At 24.4% G+C, this 23,111-nt stretch overlaps 1 protein-coding gene across 8 annotated transcripts in view; it reads left to right on the forward strand.

Annotated features, from left to right (window-relative positions):
- The window catches only part of LOC107441522 (calcium-activated potassium channel slowpoke), a 104,455-nt gene that overhangs the window by 14,397 nt on the left and 66,947 nt on the right, over positions 1-23,111 (forward strand). For all 8 annotated transcript variants that reach the window (XM_071177616.1, XM_016054814.3, XM_071177617.1 and 5 more), the window contains exons 2-4: positions 10,877-10,938; positions 18,442-18,462; positions 21,882-21,978. In XM_071177616.1, coding sequence (XP_071033717.1) covers positions 10,877-10,938; positions 18,442-18,462; positions 21,882-21,978 — 180 coding nt within the window. The remainder of the gene's footprint in view (positions 1-10,876; positions 10,939-18,441; positions 18,463-21,881; positions 21,979-23,111) is intronic.

Genomic DNA, 23,111 nt, shown 5'->3' on the forward strand with positions numbered 1-23,111 from the left:
GTGGATTAGTAAAATCTTTAAAAGTACAATTTAAATATTTATCAAATGTATATAAAAAGAATTTTTCATTCTATAAAATCGAAATTATAATGCATTAGTTGCATTATTATTGTTATAAAAAGCTGTGAAATTATATTTTAAGCACAATAAATTAGCTTTCACATTATGCTTTGTGTATCTTCCATTCTTAAAAATATATAAAAAGGTTTATTTTAATCAGCGAATTGCGTTTTTAAATTCTAGTCACATTTAGCACATTGCAGTTCAACTAAAATGCAGTGCACTTAAGTTTATTTTGTGTCATTGCAGAATTAGCTGCAGTATCTCTTGCTCAGGCATTCCTGCTCTATTATTTTGTAGCTGCTCTGGTTTTTCAAGCAAATCCTTATGCAAATGTATTAATGTTCCCTATTATATAAAATACCATAAAAATATCCATAAAACGTGTAGAAAAACTTAAACCACTTTTATCTCAGTAGTACATTCAAATGGAGTAATTTAAAGGATTTGTTTACTTCATGCAGAAACAGAACTTAAATGCGTTTTTTTTTTAAGTCGTTGTAGAATGATTACCTTTAAAGGTATTTTCTATTTTGAGAACTTTAAAAGATATTAAAAAATGTTTAAATATAAAGTAGGTAAGTAAAAATTTCAGTTCAACCTTTTTTACTATAAATGAATTTGATGCACTGCAAATTATTATTTAAACTATCATTTGTGTTTTAAAGTGACTGAAAGCATTTAGCTTAAAATACTTTTCACATATAAGATCTGAAATTATTTTACTGAAAAAAGTGACTCTAATTTTTTTTCAAAACTGACTTTTTTTTACTTTTTAGAATAAGAAAAATTGCATAATTTTCATTTTATATAAAAGCATTATATGTAATTAACATATTTTTAAAAGAATAACAAAAAACTAATTTCGAAAATCAATGATGCAAAACTAATATTTCTGGGAAGCTTAAAATGAATTATTTCTTTTGAATAGTTGCTTGATTCCCTTATGAATTTCATTATTTTCACCCACTTTTAACGACTTCTTTTTGTGACTCTGAGAAGTTATTTTAAAGGAGGCAGAATTCTAGCAGCGTATAAACAGACTCATAAAAATGAGTTAGAACAGGTAAAAAAATAAAATGCTCCTACTTTAATAATAAAAAATAGGGGAAAAGAGAAAAATTCTCCCAATTTCTTCATCTCTTCCCAACATCAGATTGTTGTGTGACGTCACAGTTGACGTCATTCTGGGAAAAAGCAACAGGCTTTAATGGTTGCTCGTTTCCATAGCAACGAGAGGGCATCACCGCCCACCAATAAGGATCAGAGAAAGATCCACAGCTCGATATTTGCCTGCTGGGATGGTGCCAGGGATTTGGATACTCTTAGTTATTTTTAGATGAATATTTGATCATAATTCTTATTAAATATTTTAAATTTCAAACGCGAGGACAACCAGTTTATTTGTTTAATTAAATAGCGGCATAATATTCATTACCTCATTTTAATTTTTATGTTTATAGATAAAAGAATATTAAATTAATTTTCCTCATGTCTCAACTCTGTTGAACGTGCAAAGAAACATAATTTTGTTTTATTCAAATACATAAAAAAACTAGGAAAAAAATATTGCATGTACATAGAAATATCGAAGTTGAGAGTGCGGTGAATTTTTTTAAAATGAACTTAATTAATTAGAGTAAAAATTATTATATTTTGTCATGAAACTAATCCTCACGCTTATGTTGTCAGTAGCAAATAATTTTTCCTCGTCTGATAATCTCTTAATTAAAATGCACCCGCATTTCAATTAGTATCAGGTTAATACAAAATGTTTACCAATATTCTATTATACGTTTAATATCCTGATGCACGCTACATGACTGATGAAATATTTTTAAATGTTTATTTTTTGCATTTGTTGTTGCAGTTTAATATTGCAGTTTTTTACTAACGTAAGAGAACTCTTTCCATAAAATTTTAGTTTCAGTATGAAATGGTCACTTCAGGCAGCTCAATCTCTGCTATATTAAAAAGCGTTATTTTTGAGGGAAAATTAAGAAAAACTGACAATACATCCAACCATGATATTTTTTCTAGCAAAATATTTTTTTTTCCTTTTTGATGAATATAGCTGGAGTTTTTTTATAAAACTTTGTTTAGAATTTTTTTTAAAGAAAGTATTTGTTACTGAAAAGGTTTCTGAAAAACACCAAGAAACATTACAATATTTATCCTTAAGTTAATCAAAATAATATAAGACATATGCATTATCCTGTTACTAAAACTCAGGATTAATTGAACAAAATGTTTGGTGCAATTGGTCTTTTTGTGTTTAAATTTTCAGTTTTGAGAGAAAGCCGCAAAAAAAGCACCAAGAAAAAAGCATGGGCAAAACTTCCAGAATTTGATAAAATTTACTAAGTTTCTGGTTCCATGGGAACATTTTAGAAGGTTCGGTAATTTTTACCAAAGAGCTTAAGTAATGATTTTGGTAAAATGAACAATAAAATATGGTTTTATAACTTATGATAAGATATTGCAGTTTTGTTAAGATACCCTAGAGCATGTCATAGAAACCATTTATTCGGTAAAATTTAGTTTTAAGTTTTGTATTTTTCATTAAATATTTGGTATTAAGAAATACTATTTTGAAAACCAGAACTTCCACATAGCCGTTACCATATGAATAGAAAAAATATCAAATGACTTATTTAGAAATACCATTTATTTTGGTTTTACTATCAGAATTATGTTTTCTTAACTGAAATGTTATTACCAAACAGCACGGTAATTTACCGGAACTATTTTCTCAGTATGCTGCATTAGCAGTCAAAATAAGAACAGAAACTTTAAACTGTGGGAGAAATATTAGAATCTAAACTTTATTTTGAAATTAAGTTAGATCAAAAATCTGAAACTACGTAAACATTGATATAGAATTAAAAAACAATTGTTTGCAATCATGGGTTATCACTCAAAAACATATAAAGTTAAACTCGGACTTTTTCAGTTTTAAAAAATGTATAATTTAAAATTTCTTTTCCTTTTTGCATTTCGATATGCTTCTAAAATAAAAAAAATTACCAAATTTAGCAAAATTAAATTTTGAAAATGCATAATGTAATGACGAAATGATGATTGTAATATTCTTAGAAAGAGAATACTTATGTATTGTTTTAAGCTACTTGCTATCAATCACTAGAAAGAGAAATACTTAAAGTGTCAGTTTGTTTTGTTAATTCCAAAAACAAAAAAAACAAAGAAAAAAAATTAGTAAAAGCAATCTATATACAAAATTTCAACATTAGAAGGAGATTTTGATTGTATTCACATATTTTTTTTATAAATATGGTTGCATTTGTTGTTGCAAATTAATATGAATACTTTGCAATATAATAAATAAAGTTTCCACAGAAAAATGTAGTAAAAATAAATAAATAACGTTCTATAAAAAAATAGTATTCTGGAAAGTACATGTATATAAAGAAATATTTTATTATCAAATTAATAAACATGAAATTTAATATTTGGAAAGGAAAATTAATTTTTTTAAATTTAAGTAAAAAATAGCAATAATCACTGTTACATGATAAAATTCTAAAACAATATGTAATAAAAGTAGAAATTCCAATGAAGCGTAGAAAAAATAATCTTATTTGAATTCCCTATATCTAGAAGAATCTTTTATCATAAGACTAAAATTGTTTTTGTTTATTTATAATTTTTTGAAGAAAAAGGAAAAATCAATTTTTTAATCTGAGCGAAAGGAAACAAAAATCCAAAAACACACAATATATGTATAAAACTATAAATTTGTAAACAAACGTAGATTTGTTAATGAAAAAAAAACAATATTCTAATTCAATATATCTGGAGAAATATTTCTATTCTAGCGAAATTCTTCTCTGGATTGAAACTACTTCTCTAGGTATATTATTCTATGCCAAGAGAAATTCTTTTAAGAAATATTCCCTTTTATAGACGTAAAATTTAATCTCTTAACTAAAAAAAAAATGAAAAAATTATATCATTCTAAGAATTTTAAAAATATTTTTTTTTCAGCCTTGAGGAAAGAAAGTGAAAAGAATACGTTTGCCAGCTTCTCACTTTCAAACTGCTTACATTGAAAAATGGTGCAACTTACAAATGAAAAGCAAATCATATAATGTTTCTACATAAAACAGTGTTTTGAATGTAAAAATGCACCTTAAGAAATTCACTCTATCTAAAGAAATATTTTATCATCAAATAAATTACTTTAATAATTTTTTTTTAAATATAAGATTCAATTTCTCAACTCAACAGTAACGAAACAAAAGATCGAGATCACTTGATAGAGATGTAAAGCTCGATTAAATAAATGTAGAATTCATCCTAAGGATTTTAAAGAGATTTTTTCTCACTTAACGAGAAAAGGTGAAAAACTTTGTCGTAACAGAATTTTTTAATCTGAATTCAAAGTGCGATATTCGACGATAAAAGATTTAACTGCAAATCAGTGAAAGAAACATTATTTACAAAAATCAAGATCAGTGTAACTGAAGGTGAAATTCATATGGAAAAAACTATATAATATTTAAATTCGTATCTATCTAGATATACATTTTCTCATCAAATGAATTACTTAAAAAATTTTTTTAATAAAAAATGTAAGATTCAATTTCTTAACTCAAAAGTAACGGAACAAAAGATCGAGATCACTTGATATAGGTGTAAAGCTCCATTAAATGAATGTAGGATTCATCCTAAGGATTTTAAAGAGATTTTTTTTTCCTCACTTAAAGGGAGAAGGTGAAAAACTTTGTCCTAACAGAAGTTTTTAATGTTACCTCAAAGTGCGATAAGCGAAGATAAGAGATCCTAGTCACGCTCCTGGAAGAAAAATTACAAAGAATAAGTTCTTAAAGTTTTTTTTTTTTTTGTAACCGAAAAAGGAAACGTTCTTTCGTTTTTGAAATCTTCAGAGATTTTATTGTACTGTATGTGGGCTAAAATCTCACGTTTACTGCTTTTATAGTTTTGAGTGTTTTTCTTTTCTATGTCAAGAATAAGATAGAATTTTATACAGCAAATGATATTGAAAATATTCTTTGAAACTTGATAGTTACTTTTATTATAAACTGAAAGAAAAGCACAAAATACGTGATATAAAGTTATAAAACATAGATAAAAATTACCTGTGACAGGTGAATAGTTGGCAGTGAATTATATCGTGAGAGGAGATTTAATTCTGTAGTCTATGGTTAAAGTTTAGAATAAACTCATAGTCTCAATATAAATATATTAAAACTGGCTTTCAACTTTTGCAAAAAATAGCGAATAATTGCTGAGGAGAAATGTGTTTCTCAAAAAAATATGACTTATTAATTAATGACTTCGGAATGACTAAAAATATGACTTCGGAAAACAAAAAAGTCAAATTAAAAATAAGAGAATGATTAAAAATAATAAATTACTTGTAAAATCGTTTGTTCAATAAAGTTTTGTCTTATTTTGAAGCATATTTTAAATTTTATAATCAAGTTTAAAAATGCAAATTAGAAAGCAATTTAAATGCATCCTTTATGCACACGCTTATTCAAAAAATTATATTCTCACCTTGAAGCATAATTTATAAAGCAAAAAAAGATATTTTTACGTGACCCTTTATTTCTCTGTAATATTTTCTTCAAAATATTGAAATTAGTTAGTTATAAAAAAGTATGAAAACATAGTTATCTGGCTGCATCAAATTTGTCAACTTTTCTATCTTTTATTTTTCAACTGCTTTGCTGAGTAATTATTTACAATTCACTTTCAAAATTTATTATAAAGGAATGATTTTAACATTTCGTTTCATGATCGATATGCACTGTAAAAAATTTCGAAACAAATTATAGTTAAAATGCACCGACAGCCAGGGTGCCGATGCTTATTACCGAAAATTTTTTTTTAAAAAAACCTGATATACCATAATTTTTACTGTAACATTTATTGTAAAGTCACTGAACTATTGCATTTAAATAATTATTACTATAAAATATACGGTATAAAATTTTACTCTAAAAATGAAGTTTAAGGTGTAATTGATTTTACGGATGATGCAACCAGGGTGCAAGTACTTTTTACTGTAAGAGTTTTTTACAGTGTAAGCTACATATAAGAAATATTATTAAGTTCTGCAGATTTTTCTAAATTGTATCAATCACATTCTTAGTTTCTCAAGGCATATTTTATAGGAATTTTCAACTCAATGTAGGAGTTGGAATGGGAGATATTTCAAAATAATATTTCAATTATAATGAAAAATTTGTTATTAAAATATTTTATTTGGAGCTAAATCATCTGTGAAGAAAAAAATATTGTCACTCTCTTCTTTCACAATTACAATTTTTTGAATCTCGCAGTTTTTTTTTTAAGTATGGCAACGATTTCAACCGTTTAAATTTTGAATCTACTCCATTGACTCTATGTTACTGAACTCAACTCACCAATATTTGTTTTCATAATTTTCCTGTAAGTTTTGAATCTCGCACAAGTTTTGATTTAGCTGAATCATGCACTGATGATGTACAATCAAGTTGTTTTGCAAAAATACGTATCTATCCAAAACCCAACATAAGTACCAAAATCCAATTATATATATATCCTTTCTGATCAATGATCAATGCTGCCAGATAATTTGCTTCCTTCCAACGGAGGCACGCTATTTTTTTTCTTTTTAGTAGTTTTGGAGAAATATAACACTTTTAAGTTTATTATTCATATTGATATTAGCAGTGCAGTAGAATGTCATTGCAGTGTTAGTCTGTTCGTTTGAATTAATTTTCTTAAGTTTGAAATTTTAGAGTTGTTAAAACAATAACAGTGAAAAGTTTTATAAAATACATTATATACAAATCTTCACTCATGGTTCGAAGATCGATCAGATTTTTTCTCTGATTTCTTTTTTGATTTTGAGAGGCAAAAAAAAAATTGTTTAATTATCTATAATTTATTGTACAAGTTTTTCAGATTTTTATTTTCATGAATTTATTCTATCAGCTTTCAATTTATAGTTTTTTTACAAATATACAATTATAAATTTTTTCTCGATTACTATTCAATCGATTTATAATAAAAAAATCTTATTTATTTAAATGTTTTAATTATCTTTAAATTAAGTAATCTAACAATAAATAGTTGTAATAAAATCTATTGCTAGTAAGCAAAATCATGTTTGAGTAAAAAAAAGCTTTTAATTCTGTGAAAGGAATAATAGATTTTTGCAATTAATTTTGTTAATATCTAAGGAGGCACGAAGTTTAAATGTCATGTATAATTATCATGTACAATTATCATCAAAAAAATTTATTTTGAGCATATTTTTCTGATTGCAAAGATCCCCCAGCCTCTTTTGCATACTTTGAAGGTCAAGAATTTTAATTCGTGAAACAATAATTATATTATTAAGAGAAAATTTGGATTATTTATTTTATTATTAAGTTTGTAACTTAGTAATAAGTACTAATGAATTTTTAATTATTTTTTTGAAATTATAATTAAGTTATTCTAGATTTAATCCCCAAATCATTAAAATTACAATTATTAAAATTTTTGTAAGAATAGAATTATCTTTAAAATGTAATAAAATAAGTATTTAAACTTTAAACTGTTTTTTAACGATTAATATTACACGTTTAATGATATTGTCTGTTCAGTAAATTGTTTCTAAATGAACATGTTCTTGCTTATGTTTGATGAATCTGTTACTATGACAACCAAAAATCAATGCATTGACAGGTTTGATTGTAATATGTTTTACTTTCATGAAATGTAAGATACTTGAAATCGATAAGGGAATTTGCATTTTCTTCTTGTTGTATAATAAATCGCCTGCATTTTTCCCAAGTGGATTTTATAAAACCACATAATAATAGTTATTAATATTAAAATTTCTGCTTTTATAAGCATTAATAAAATTTGTAACAAAATAAATAAATAGAAGGCATGTTCTTAAATTCCTATTTTCACTCGTTATTTTGATACACTTTTTTAATAAACGGAGATAATCTTTAGATATTTTAAAATGAACGATATTATTATTACTTACATTAGTCTGTTAATTCATGACCTTTCTAATTTTAATTTTGAGAAAATAATATTTCGCAGGGATTATTTTTCGACAAAAAATTGCTTTTATGCTCTTATTATTCTTTTCTAAAATTTTATTTTTGGAAGTAGGTATCAACCATTTTGTTAATATAGTTATTTTTTCGTTTTTAAGTCATGTTGAAGAAAAGGAAAAGTGGCTGTTTTAACTAATTAAACAAAGTGATAAAATTCAAGATTAAATTATTTCACTGAAACTTTCAATTATTATATTGAATTAAAAGTTTGTTTCGCATTTGAAAATATTATAAGAGAAATTTCGAAGAATATGCAATTTGAGTTGGACAAAAAACTTATTATTTTATCAAAAATTTTAGGAAGACACCTAACTATCGGACACCATATGAAATTTAATTTTGATCTTCAAAGTGAAGTTTTATTTTCAAAAAGCCTAAACAAGTAAATAAATAAAGTGTAGAACCTAAATTAACACAGTTAATAACGCATTTATTAATAAAAATGCTTTTAATAAACACATTTTTAAAAAGGTGACTTTAAAATAAATTTTTAATAATTAACTTTTTTCATTTTAAGTTTCAGTGCTCATTTTTAAAAAAAACCTAATTGTAATACTTTGGAGTAAAGATGCTATAATATGCAATTAATATAGCTTATATCTCTTGTGTTTCATTAAATGTTGAATATATATTCAACTAGATAAAAACAAGATAAAAATATCCCCCCTACCAAGGATATATACAAATTAATGAACTTTTTTCTATACTTTACCAAAATAGTAATAACAATGACGTCGCTGGTAAAAATTGTTTAATGGTTGATAGTCATAAATCAAATCCAAATAATTGAGTGTCTGATTAAAATTTGTTGAAATTTTTTTTCTCACAATTAATTAACAAAATCGCTATTAACAAAAACTTTTACCAAATTCTTAGACTCTCATTTTTTCAATACTTGATTCCCATTTTTAACGATAACAAGAACTCGCAAACAAAACAATAACTCTATGAATATTTTATTCCCTTTATTCGATATTATATGCCGATTATTTTATTTGATATCATTCGATTTAGGAAGCGTTAAAAGTCTCACTTTATACAAAGGAAAAGAAATATTTGGCAAAAGTTATGAAAAATTGAATATATCGAAACAAAAATTACATTTAACACTTAATAAAATTTTCAGTAGTTAGAAATATCAATTCACGTAGAAGACAATTTGATTTTTCAGGAAAATGTTTTATTTATCAATAATATAAAATCATGGATCTCATTTATAAAGAAAAGATTCATCGCCTTTGAAAATAACATTTATCCTAAAAATATCAATATATTTTATCAATGAATCTCATTGTTTGTTTTTGATATTTTTATGCTTATAATAAAAAATAAATCGCTTGCTATAAAAAGAAAAAGTGAAAGCGATACAAAGTCTGACTTCTGATGCATATTTGCATCTATCTTTAAGCAAAAAAATTTTTTTTTCAAAGTCGTTCAATAGTTTTGTTTAGTTGAATTAATAAAATAATCTTTTGAATTATGTTTAAAAAACTTCATATTTTTTAGAATTTTATTTTTTGACTTTCATAAATAAAAAATAAATCGTATAAACTGAAAAAATATGAGCAAACGATTATAAAACTGATAGTTTAGTTGATTTTCACGCAAATAGTGTGTTCTATATTTGTCGTTTGATTCCTTAGTATTCAAAACATTATTAAAATTAATGCATTTAAAAAGCTTCTTTTCTTCTTATAAAGAATTTGGTAAGTATAATTTAGCAAATTTCAAGAATTGTTGTATTTGTTATAAAAAATTGGGATAAATAAATAATGAAATCTAAATGTTTTACCTTAATACATAAATATGTCTATTAATACATTTTATTTGTTATGATATGTATAAAAATAAATTTTTGATCGAAGCAATTAAAAATAAAGAGCAAATTATAGTGCATATTAGAAAATAGACTAAATAAGTAAGTGAATAAATAGCAATAATGGTATATCATAAGTTGGGAAGAATTTCTCAAATAATTAAAGCTGTGGCCATTTTGTTTATAACACTCTTGTTTTTATTCTAACTCTAGTAGTCTTAAAAGTTTAATTAAACCCAAATTGTGCAAATGAAAATGTATCAAGTATCAATTTGTCATAGATTCATAGGTATTTGCAAAAAAACAAAAATCCAAATTTTTTATGGAATTGCAATTTATGAATCTGAAATTAGAAAGAAAAAAGAAATGAAAATTCACGCAATTTTTGTAAGCTCTAATTTAATTTTTATCGATTTCAATATTGACGGTGCAATGCTTTTTTAAAATTTAGTTCACAATTCTAATTTTCTGATGATATAAAATTTTAAACTAGTTATAGTTTTTTCTCTTATAAAGTTTTGTCTAAAGTAAATAATTCTGTTTTTCATTTGTTTTCGTTGATGGAGATCTAAAACAATGAAATTCAATTCAGATGAACTGAAAAAAGGAATAAATAATTATAAATTATATTCAGCATTATTGTAAAGTAGAACTTTTCTTTCATCCACTTAAAAGTACTTCCAATATTCTTTTTAAAAACTGAATATTTTAAAACTGATTTAAAACTACTGACACTTTTTATGAAGAAGTGGTTTTTATTTATTTAGTTATTTTAACAGAGAATATCTAAAAATTCTAATGTAATGAATAGTACAAAATACTTAATGTTAACTTTAAAAGAACTTTAAAATAAATATTCTTCTATTAATACTTTTAATATGGTTTATAAAAGTGTTTAAAATATTTTCAGGTGGTGCTGGTGTTCCTACTTAGTATAGCGTCATTAATCATCTACTTCATCGATGCCTCTCGGTATGTTGCTTTCTCACATTTCAAAATCATCTGCTTTTTTTGCATAAAATTCAATTATCAAGCACACTTTAATGTGCTTAGTATAATGCTCATTGCTTTTAACTTTGTTTCATAAAAAGAAAATTTTTTAACCTTATAAGTTCCAATATATTACCACGCAAATATTGAGACCACACAAATATAAGTGGCAGATTTATTTGCTTCTAGTGTATAACTATTAACTGTGTAAGAAATGAAATTTTTTATCTGAGTCATTTAATAGGTATGTTAATAAAATTGTATGTTTTTCATTCAATTAGATTATAATGATTCTGAAAGTGAAATGCATAGTACGTTCCAGAGTTCTTTTTAATTAAATTAGATTCTGAAAATTAAAATTATAGTTTTGTTATATCAATGCTTTATCAACTACATTAATCAGTACTCTTGTATATTTTTTTTAAAAATTAATAATTTTTAATATTTTTAATGTATGAAAAAGAGTGTGAAAAAGAAAGAAAGTTTTCCAAATTTATCGTCAATTTTTCTTTCTAAAGTAAAATAAGAGAAAAATTTGAATAATTTTATAGAAGGAGAAAAGTACCTCTTAAATAGAATAATAAAAGATGATATTCTACATTTTTGTGAATTTTTATGTATTTACTTATTTTGGAAATCGTTAATTCATAGTATTACTAAATATTAAGAATATGAACATTCTATTTAAAGTGTATGTGCTTTTAAACATATTAATTTTTGATTGAATTATTATAATTAAAAACTAAATTTACTAACATTCCATTAATATAAGTACTAGTTTTTCTTTGTCCTAGGAACTAATGGTTTTTGATACCTTGTTTCATTTATAGTATTTCATAAATTCGCATATTTTGTATGCATTTATCTATCTTGGTCACTCCAAGGATCTGATAACAAATACTTTTTTTTTCTTTTTAGACCCTTTAAAATGACCAATTTTAAAACAGATCAGAAACAATTACAGTTTATTTTTTTTTTTTACTTTAGTTGAATTAGTAACATCAATGAAGTATAAGTATGTATGATGTTTATAGCAAGCAATTATTCACTTCTAATCATAAGTCATTGGGAAGAGTTGATCGCACAATTAATCTATTTAGGAATATAATGGCATTTTAAACACATTTTACTAGGGCTTAGTTAATTTTTTCTGTAGTATCTCAGATGATTTTTGTTTTACCAACTTCTAAATTTTAACAAGAGTACTTCAGCTATGATACGAGTACAAGATAAAAATTATTCCCTTAAATTTCCGCAATTTTCAGATTATAACTTTCTTCACTTACTGTTACTATTACTAGCATTACTATTTTTTAAACAAGCGTTCGTAATCGTAGTTATAGATATATTTTTTGCCTTTTTCTTTCAAATGCAAAAATATTGTTGTAAATAGCCATGAAAATGCAAAATTTTTTATTGTACAGAGAGAGCAAAATGAAATAAATGAACACTTTAAAATCTTTTGATTTAGTGATTGCATTTTCACATACTAAGATGCAGTTTTAACAGTTTTAGGGTATAACCTTAAATATGCTAAGTAGCTTTTGTAGTTATTAATAGTTATTGTAATTAAAGACTTACGTCCTTTAAGTTACGAAATTAAACGCAAAAATAATTTTTCTCTAAATAAATATGATTTTTTTAATAAATATCTGAAATCTTAATTGGTAAAATAGGAGGGAGTTGACACAATCGGTGAATTATTGTCCAATAATTTAGGTAGGCAAGCAGTTGGAAGTTTGAATTTCTTAAAGTTAAGTTTACTTTTATTTAATTTCATCACACATTTAGAACTGTTTAAGAGAATCAAACTTTTTATAGAAAATTAAAAAACTTACTTATCTTAAAAATATTTCAAGCAAACCATAGGTTTTAAATTTTTTAAAATTTAATTTAATAATGGTCGAAAACTTTTTTTTGAACTATAAGATATAAAAGTTAGGTAATCAGTCGGAAGTTTGATCTTCTTAAAGTTACGTTTACTTTTAACATATGCATTTGAAACTATTTAAGAGAATGAAAAACTATTTTATACAAAATTATAGAATTAATTTTCCTAAAAAATATTTTGCATAAAACATACTTTTTTAATGTATAATTATTAAATTTAATAATTTAGTTTAATTTTTTTATTATTTAATTTATTTTTAATTTGTTACTAGTTTAAAAAAACTTCTTAAATTGTAGAATATACAAATTTTCACGTCTTTTATCATCTAAATTGATTGAAAAAATACAAAAGTCGCACGAAATTGACCAAATTGCTTATAAGTAATAAACTTTTATAAATAATAAACTTTTAAAAATAATTTTTAAAGTCTTTGAAAAGCGAGTTTTATTACTGTATGCTAGAATTCTTTGATTAGTTCGAGAAATATGGTGAAATGCTCAAATAAATGAAATTTAATTAAGATTTCTAAACTGGGGGCCTTTTTCTTCAAACTGCTGCAGCTATTCTTAATGTTTATAGCATAAAAAAATCTTAATCCATCGGGTGTTTATGCCTCTACACCGTATTACGTGAAAATGTGATCATATGTTCAAAAGATATTGATGTGTCCCGTTTTATTTACTTTGCGCAAAGAAGCTGTTATATGTGGTAAAAAAATATCTCCTTTCAAATCTATACTTACCATAATGTTTTTAATAATCTCACTCTTTGCTCTTGAAACTCTACACTCTCAAAAAAGGGAGAGAAAAAAACGTTAGAATTCAAACCATAAAACTGGTTCCTTGAACCAATATATGGCAAATTTGCTGAAAGTCTATTAAATTGCTCAGTTTACTAATGTCTCCATTTATTTTGGATTATAATATCTGGTAATCAAACTTAATAATGGTAATATGGTCCTTTGTTCTCAAAATAAAGCTCTAAAAACTTAAACAGTGTAGTTTTCCTTTACTTTGGAAAATTTAGGAATTCTCAAATTACCACATGCTTAAAAGTTAAGAGTTTAATTTAATAATTGGTGTGAAGTCTCAAAATCTTATTTCTTCTTGAAATATTCTTGGGAAAAAAATAATATTTCCTATACAGTGGTTTTCGGACTTATTGTTTTGTTAAATCAATTGATTACATTCTCGATTATTTATGCAAATTACAGTTACATGCTTTTTTTAAAAATATTATTACATTTATTTTTTCTCTGTATTTGATAATTTAAACGAACTTTCTAATACACAATTTTTTTTTAAAAAAATGAGGTAAATAGCAATAGACAATTTTGCATATGATGGATTTTCTTCATAAGAATGTAATCCTTAGCTTCTCAACAAAAAACTTTCTAAGGATTTATTCAGTAAAGAGTGTTCAAAATTTGTTTTTCAAAAACATATTTTGTTCTCATTTCTAATTGTTTTTTTAAACAACTGCATCAAGATTATTTTTTAAAGTATCATTTATTTTAAATTGCATGAAAATTAAAAGCTGCATTTTTTATTGAAAATATAACTTTAAATTTTGTTCTATGCTTATACATTTGGCAACAATTCATGAACTGCTTTAAAATCTTCAAAGAATGTTTACAATAAATGTTTAATTCCTCATTGCTCTTATTTTTTGTATTTATTATAAAAAAATTAAATTATAAAAAATATTATTTTTTATAACAATGAATAATATCTTCAAATAACATTTGTAACAAATGTTTAAAATCTGACTGTACTTATTTTTAATATTTACTAGCAAAAAAAATTAAATTATAAAAACTATTATTTTTATAACAATAAACAAAGGAAATCAATAGTCTCTTCAATACTTTTATAAAATTTTTTTAAGTAAGCATCTTAAAGTTTGAGAAATATACAAATCTAGGAAATTATAAAGCTTAAGATTTATATTATATCAAGATTTTTATATATAGGTTTAAGAGATTAAATGTTATAACAAATTATTGGGGCTTCCTATCTATAGTTTTGAAATCTGTTTACAACTTGTAACTCTTTTAAGAATTTTTTAAGAGATTTCAGCTGCTTTTTTAATAAATATTGCGTGTAGTTCATTATTTTGCTATTGTGTCTAAGAAATCATTGTATACATAAAAAAATTGTATGCATACGAAAGAAAACTTTCTAATTAATGTATAAAAGTACTATCAATATTTTTATGATTCTTACTAATTTCTCATTTAAGATACCTAATAGTACTGAATTTCAACGAAAAATTTTTGTTTGTCTAACAAGACTTGAGAAATTCACTTCAAATTGAGATTTGATGTACTAGTAGGTATATCATATGTACGCTCTCTCCTTAAAATAAAACGGCTTATCAACCTGTCAATTTCAAGAAAAATCCTTTGAAAATTTAAGAAAAGTTTACATAAATACTTTCTACAATGTCCAAAAACGCAAAAAATTTAGCAGTATTATAGGTACTTGATTGCCTCGCAGACACTCAGATTTAGATTATCGCTGATTCTCACTTTATTTTACCAATTTAATTTTTAAATTAAACGTTACAATTTTACTCATTTAATTCTACCAAATGTTACAAAATTAACACTCACAATTTCGTATTATTTCTTATTCTTTTTAATTATTAAATAATGCCTTGCATTTAAATTTCAGTAATAATTCCAGTATACATTTTTGAATTGCGATTTTAAAAACAAATGTAAATAGTGCTTACAATAATGAAAAGGAATAATTAAAATAAAAGAATAGAAAGAATTAGTGGGATACTTTAGCACTTTTAATTATGTTTGTAAATGGAGAAATTCACAAACTTATTATTTACTTAAAACATTATTATTACACTTGAAAATAAAATTATAATTGTAATTTACGTATCCAGAAGTAGGAATAAAAAATTAGTAATATGAAAAGAAATTATTAAATTATTAATTTACAAAAAATAATGTTTGTAAAAAGTAAATTTATTAGAGCTTTTTTTTAAATAAAATATCCGTAACAAATATAGTTTCCCCAAACGACAAGTAAATTACGTTACCCTGTAAGCTGTTGCACCATTAGTCAGCTTGAAACGTTGCTTATATATAAATTGTACTTAAATTTCAAAGTTTTTCAAGGATATTTTTCAATACAAATTAACTTTGGACGGCACATTATTAGTTTAAAGGTTAAACACCCCATATGTGTATAACAAAATACTCTGAGCAGCATTACGAAGTGAATTTCCCAAGACATGTCCTCCTCTTATAATTGCCATTATTTCAATCTTTCATCCGTTAGACGCTATATTTTAAAGTATATTGTAAGAATTGCCGTTCTGTTTAAATTCTTTCAGCTTCTTATACTTCACAATTCAGGTAAAGCCCAGTGCTCATAAATTATATTATAAGGTTTGTAGCTCACTTGCAGTTTAGTCTAATTGTTCTTAGATTTGTTTTGTTCTGAACAATTTTATGAAAGTACACTATTTGTAAAGTACATTGTAGAAATTTAATTTTTTTAAAATAAATATCGCTTCACTTAATCATTCCTTTTTTTCCAGTTTACAATTGTGTGAAAGTATGTACAGTACTTGTAAAACAATCATAATTAAATTACAAAACTTTTCTTTAACTATTTTACTTAGCAAAAACAAGATTTTTCTAGAGTTTAACAGTTTTGATGGTTCTCGTCAGTTAAAAACTTTTCATAATGAAGCTATTAACAAATAAACAAGTTGAATTGGTAATAAAATTTTAATTTTTTTTCTAAATTAAGATGATTTTATTTCCTAATGTGAAATTATTTATTGAAATTTTTTTAGAAAATTGAAATTTCAATTGAATTAAACGATGAAATGAAGTTTAATGGTGTAATGAAACTTTATTCTAAATATAAATCAAACTAGGAATGACTAAAAGAAAAAGATAATATTTCTTTTAACAAATAATGAACATATTGTGATCTTTAGAACGAATTCGCAAAAGTTTATACTTTATTTTACTTCTATAGCCCATTTTATCTGACATTTATGGTGTAGTGAATAGTAACTTTATTGTAATCCACTTTTTCACGCATTGGTTTTTATAACAAAATAATAATTAAGTTCTGCAATTTTTCATATTTCTCTGTTAAGTATTTAAAATTTTCTAGATAATTTTAGAGGTATAATTTCTGTCTTTGACTTAACTCATTACTGATTTAGTTAAAAGAATAGGTAAAGGTTTGAAAAGAGCAATAATGAATAAATGGCATGGAAAAATGAAATTACTTGATAAAAAAGATTACAAGTTAACAAGTTTAGTGTATAATCATTTTATCTGAAAATGTTGATAAATTTTCCGTATAAAAAGATTACACTGCCTGTTGATTTCGTCTTTAGAAAAAAGTTTCAAAATCTTATCGAATTTAATTATAAAAATGGAAGATAAATTTGTATCGATTATTGATCTAAGCTGTACACAAACCAGACATAAAATCATTATTGACTACTTGTTACATTAATATGCTACATAATTTACATTTCTTTTACTTTATATCTAATATACGTATTTGTTATTTATTAAAACTTTTTTAAAATAATAGTTTAATACTTAAATTAATGGATCTATTTTTTAAACTATGGATGGAATAAAATATCTATAAATTATGTTAAATTTTTGATACTATTTAACAATATACAAAAGATATAAATTGCAATAAGTTTAAAAACAGTTTTTTTTAATTAAACTGTAAATTAAATTTATTATAGAACTACATGATTAATTGAGAGTGATCAACAGATTGAAATAAAAAAGTCAGAAGAAAAAACTCGGTTTATAAACTATACTCGATCAGAACATTGATTCTTCGAAAAATAACAGCATACATACATTAAACTAAAATCAAATAAACTATTTAATGATATTTACTAATCTTTGGTAATAAATATTGCTCATAAATGTATAGTGTTAAATAAATGTAAACAGCAAAAACTTATTGATAATAAATGTTAAATAATGAGAAGTTTGTATACACTGTTTCGAAATAATAATAACAATCACAATGTTCCAGGATAAAAGTGTTACGAAAAACTATCTATAATAATAGCAATAAAAATAGTTACGATATCTTTTATGGTATGGTTATAGAAAATACAGTCAGGAGAGTTTGTTAAAACCACAAAAGAAAATTTAAGAGATAATTGATTTTTCCCTTTTTCATTTTTTAATGCAATATCGCATGAAAATAAAAACATTTTTATGCACTCAAAGTCTATAAATCACTTTTTAATTTTTTATGTAAGTTAAAACAATTTTCAAAATATATTTCCTTCACTTTAAAAGCAATTTATTTCCTTTACTAGGCACGTTTTTTTTTTCTCATGAATACTTTTCTTCAAATAATAGGTGTTTAGAAAATTTCAAAATATGGAATTTTTATGTGCGCAACACGTCGTAGATATTTACACAAAACATCATAGACATTTCCTTTTAAAATTTTACAAAAATTATTTGCTTTAGAAACGCTATTAATCCCAGTTATTGTAGTTGTAACAAAAAAAAAGAAAAAAAATGTCCTTTCATTTTGAACCTTATCCTTTTGTTTTTCCCCCAGCACTGGACACTCCACAAAAGGGTGAGTAGAAATATCAATACCTTACTCTTTCCTAAGCACCTGCACACCTTTTTTCACCTGATGATTCCTATTCCTTCCCTAACTGACCCACTCTTTCTATCTGGTGACTGATTTCAAATGAAAAAATAAACAAATGATCAAATAAATGATTTTTATTCAATGCTCTAAGATATAATGATAAAATTAAAAATTTTACAACTTTTGTAAAGTTTTATCATACATTATAATATTATATTTTGTAATTAATTTTATCAAAATGATTATTAAAGTGGTTCGGTAAAAATTACCGAGCTTTTTGGTACCGTAGAGCCAAAAACACTGTAAATATCACTGTATTCTGGTAGTTTTGACCATGCTTTTTCTTATTGTATAATTGCATATTGACAATGACATAAAATTTTTTTATTAATTGCAATATTTTTTTTTATTATTTAAATTATTTTCTAAAGTTCTTAAATTATAAATAAACATACATAGTAGATTGTGATTTTTGAAGAAGGAGACAAGTGTTATGTTCATTCTAAATAAATTTGTATTCATTCTAAATAAATTTGAAATTCAGCGTTTCTAGTTTTTCCGACTCATTACTTTCATTTTAGTGACTCATTTAAATGTATTCGCAACATTAGATTATTTTTACGGTTAAATTAAAGTTAGAATTTATAACAAATCGACTAATATGAATTTTTAAATGTTTATAAGAAATACCAAACGCAAATGAAAATTTTATTCATGATTTGCGTGCATGTATGTAAATCTTTGCTACAATGAAAAACATATTTTGTTTCGTCATAATCTGATAACATTGTATTTACGATCTCATTTCCTTAACGTTATTATTTAAAGCTAATTAGATTTTAAGAAAATGAAATATTTAAAATGTATGCATTTTTCTCTTGTAAAATATAACAATTCTGATATCCTTCAGTAGTGTTACAATAAAATCTGTCCACCTCATAAACCAGCTTATATTATACTGTTAATAACTGTAAAAACATACCGTTTTTAATAAATTTATTTTATGTAGAAATTGTTTCATAATATTATAATTAGATTTTAGCTATTTTTGAAACTTATAAATAAATAAACCAATAAAAGTATTTATGATTTCACGAATGTAAATTTTTATGAGGTTGTGATAGAAAATATGTTTTTCATTGAAGGCGTTATTTTCATATTTATATAACAATGTTAATATCAATATTAGACAATTACGTAAAACCAAATTACATTTACTGAGAGTAGAAACTTGCATAATAATATGAAGGAAACAAATATTTCAGCATTGCATTATATTTCCAAACAAACTTAAATAAAGTGTAAAAAATCATTCACATGATATTAAAAAAGATTACTTGAAATAAACTAGTTAATTTATAAGTGAATTTAGCACTGGAAATAATTCATTCAGTTCCTCGCCTTGATTTAATACATTTCAAAGAACATTTTTTTTGAAGTTAAAATTACTCAAATCTGCCAAATGAATTCTTTAAACTTTTGTTGTTGTACCTTCTAAATTTTGAGTTCTGCAATAGAACAAAAAACTGCAATGGTTTGTGTCTAACAACAAATAGAATGAAAAAATTTACCAAATAATTTTTTCAACGTGAATAAAGTGGTATCCAAATCAAGTTAAAAAAAAATTTTGCATTTATAATCAGTTAAGTACATACAGAAATGATCTTTTCTTCCGCAAGCTTTACCATTTATATTTTTAAAGCTCTTCTTAATGATTTTGTAATGATATATTAATACATGCTTGTATACAGTAGATGATATTCTATAATGATAGTTATTTTTTTGTCTCTTAAAAATTTCAATTTAGTTCTTCTAAATAATTTCCTTTTTATTAAATAAATATTGCATAGAAATATTTTTTTAAAAATCCAAAACAGAAATAATGAATAACTAACACTTTTAGAAAGTACAATGAATGTAATTGCTTTTATATTTCATTAAACATTGCTACATATTTCATTAAAAAAACATACAATAAAAATTTCGCAACTTGCAATTTAGTATCTTTACGTAGATATGTAAATATATAATAAGCCTAAATTGTTATTTATTCTTCCGTGTTATAATGTTTTATTTTCAAATGCAGCAGTGTTGCTTCGTACGTCGTTGTAAAATATTCAAACTTCAAATAAAAATTTCCCTTATATACACAAAAACATTTTCTAATATGAATGAGAACCAATTTTGTATAGCAAGTTCACCAGAAAAAGAAAGAGGTAACATTTCCCGCTATTATTGTGTCATGCATGTTAGTTGTTAGTATTAGTGTTGCTTATTTGGCGATTAGCATGATATATATATGTATCCCACACAAAGATAAATGTATCTAATTGATGTTGTAGCTTTCAGTGTATACGTTATATTCATAACTTAATTCCATTGTTAAAAGTCTAAGTGCCAAAATACACATTTTGCAAACAGTACGATAAATTTTGATGTTTTACACATGTATATATTGTTATATATTACTACTAATTCTTATCCAAAAGTCATACCAAATATCGTTTTATTATAAATTTATAAAGTTCTATGAAAATATTTCATGATTTTTATAAGTACTTGAATCTTAAAATACTTAATCATAACTTAATTTTTCATACCTATAATTCATGTTAGGAATATCAAAATTATTTACATTAACTTCAATCAGTAAGAGTTCTTATTTGAATTGATTTTAACTATAAGCATTAATTCTTAGAATATTCAGAAAATGTGTGAGTATCAGAAATTCTGTAGTTTTCAAACATAAATCTAATTTTATATTGTTTAAAAACAATGTGTTAATTTTAATAATTAAAATCATTTGCTTTTAACTACAAAAGTATGCGTTTTCTTTCAAAATAGCCAAATAAATAAAATGACGCATAATTTCTATCTTAAAAATAGTACTTTATCATTATAAAAATAACTATTTTGCCAAAGCTTTACGTTTTAGTAGAATGTTTTAGTATAGCGTAGGAACGCTAGAGAAAGCTTCATATGCTAGAACTTACTAGTTTACTTAATTTTCAATCAAATAGCGTATTTTACAGCTTATTTCATAGTTAATCTTCAGAAGCATGTTAGCTCGACTAATTTTCGCTTTTGTCGGCTGTTTGATGTCGTGAGAGTGTAGAATATTGCTGCATGTTCTATATGTTCTGTACAGCAGTGTTGGTCCCTCTTTTATCCTTAAAAGCCAACATTCATCGATGTGCTTTTTGTAACTTCTATCTATTTTTGATTGTTCTTTTTTTTCCACTGGAAAGCTTTAAGACACGCCAAATAAAGGTAATAACTTTTATACTACCAATATGGTTGGTGGTTTTAATTAAAGAACAGCAAAGCGTGTTTTAAAGTTTTCTCTACTATTTCATAACAGTGAAATTTTAAATTTAATAATTGTGATTTACTCATTTTAGAGATGGAGTGGAGATGTGCCAATCTTGGGCAACCAACACCACCCAACAGATAGACTTAGCGCTAAATATATTTTTTATGGTCTACTTTTTTATACGTGTAAGTATGAACAAAATATGAAGATTTAACAGATAGGAAAAATTAACAATTAAACTAATTCAGAGATAGCGTCACAAAATCTAAATATCTTCAATATTTACTTAATTAAAAATATCTTGCACTTTAAAAATACTCAAATTAGAAATAAGAGTTGACATGTTTCTAGCTCTCAATTTTCAAGACTTGTCAGATTTGAATAAGAAGAAACAAAAGTAAATTGAAATATAAAACTTAAAGTTGTTAATGGAAAAAGGAAAAATAAAAGTGAGGAAAAAAAAACTAGAAAAAAGCCGAGAGAGAAAAAGATGAAATATAGAAGAAGAGAAACCACACTGGCCTGGGTAAAATGCAATTCCGCGCGCTATGGGGAGATGAGGAACTAATGTCGGTAACAAGGGAATCAACATTCATATGTATAAAACAAGACTCTAGGGCCTCAAGGTGAGCTGATGTGCTTGGAGAGGAAATAATTATGGCATTTCCGTAATTGAATTTATGTCCAAGATTCCAGCACTGTGCAGTAATTGATGATTTCTCGTATTCTTGATAATGGACGTATCTATCGTTTTCCTTAAGTCTAAACTATAACGCACATTTAGTTTATTTGATGTAGCCAAGGTTACACGGAAAAGGAATGTGGTAAATGCTCCAACTATTATCAAAACTAATAGGATATCTAAGAGACGTAAATTTAATTTTAATTATAGGCTTAAAAAATGAATTAAAATTCAAAACGGTTGATAGTTTTTGAGTTTGAGTGTTGAAACATGTCAACTGTTATTTCCAATTTATATATTTTAATAAAATAATATTTTTTATTAAATAATAATATTTTTAATATTTTTATTTTTATTAAATAATAATATTGTAAATAAAATTTTTTATTAAATAATATCTTACTCTTCAGTTTCTTGGGATTGATTATTTATTTAATTTAAATATTTGTTATGTATATCAGAGCTTTTTTAATTTTTTTTTTATTGTGATCTCAACAGGTGTTGCGTTGATAAAATTGATTCGATTTAATTAATGTTAAATGCGTAGATCTTCTATTCGGTTTAGATATGACATATTTTTCGTAATGTATAGTGAAAAAACTGAAAAATGTCTGTTACAGGTGTAAATTTGCAGCT

The sequence above is a fragment of the Parasteatoda tepidariorum genome, chromosome 2 (genome assembly GCF_043381705.1).
Source record: "Parasteatoda tepidariorum isolate YZ-2023 chromosome 2, CAS_Ptep_4.0, whole genome shotgun sequence".
Classification (NCBI taxonomy): Eukaryota; Metazoa; Arthropoda; class Arachnida; order Araneae; family Theridiidae; genus Parasteatoda; species Parasteatoda tepidariorum.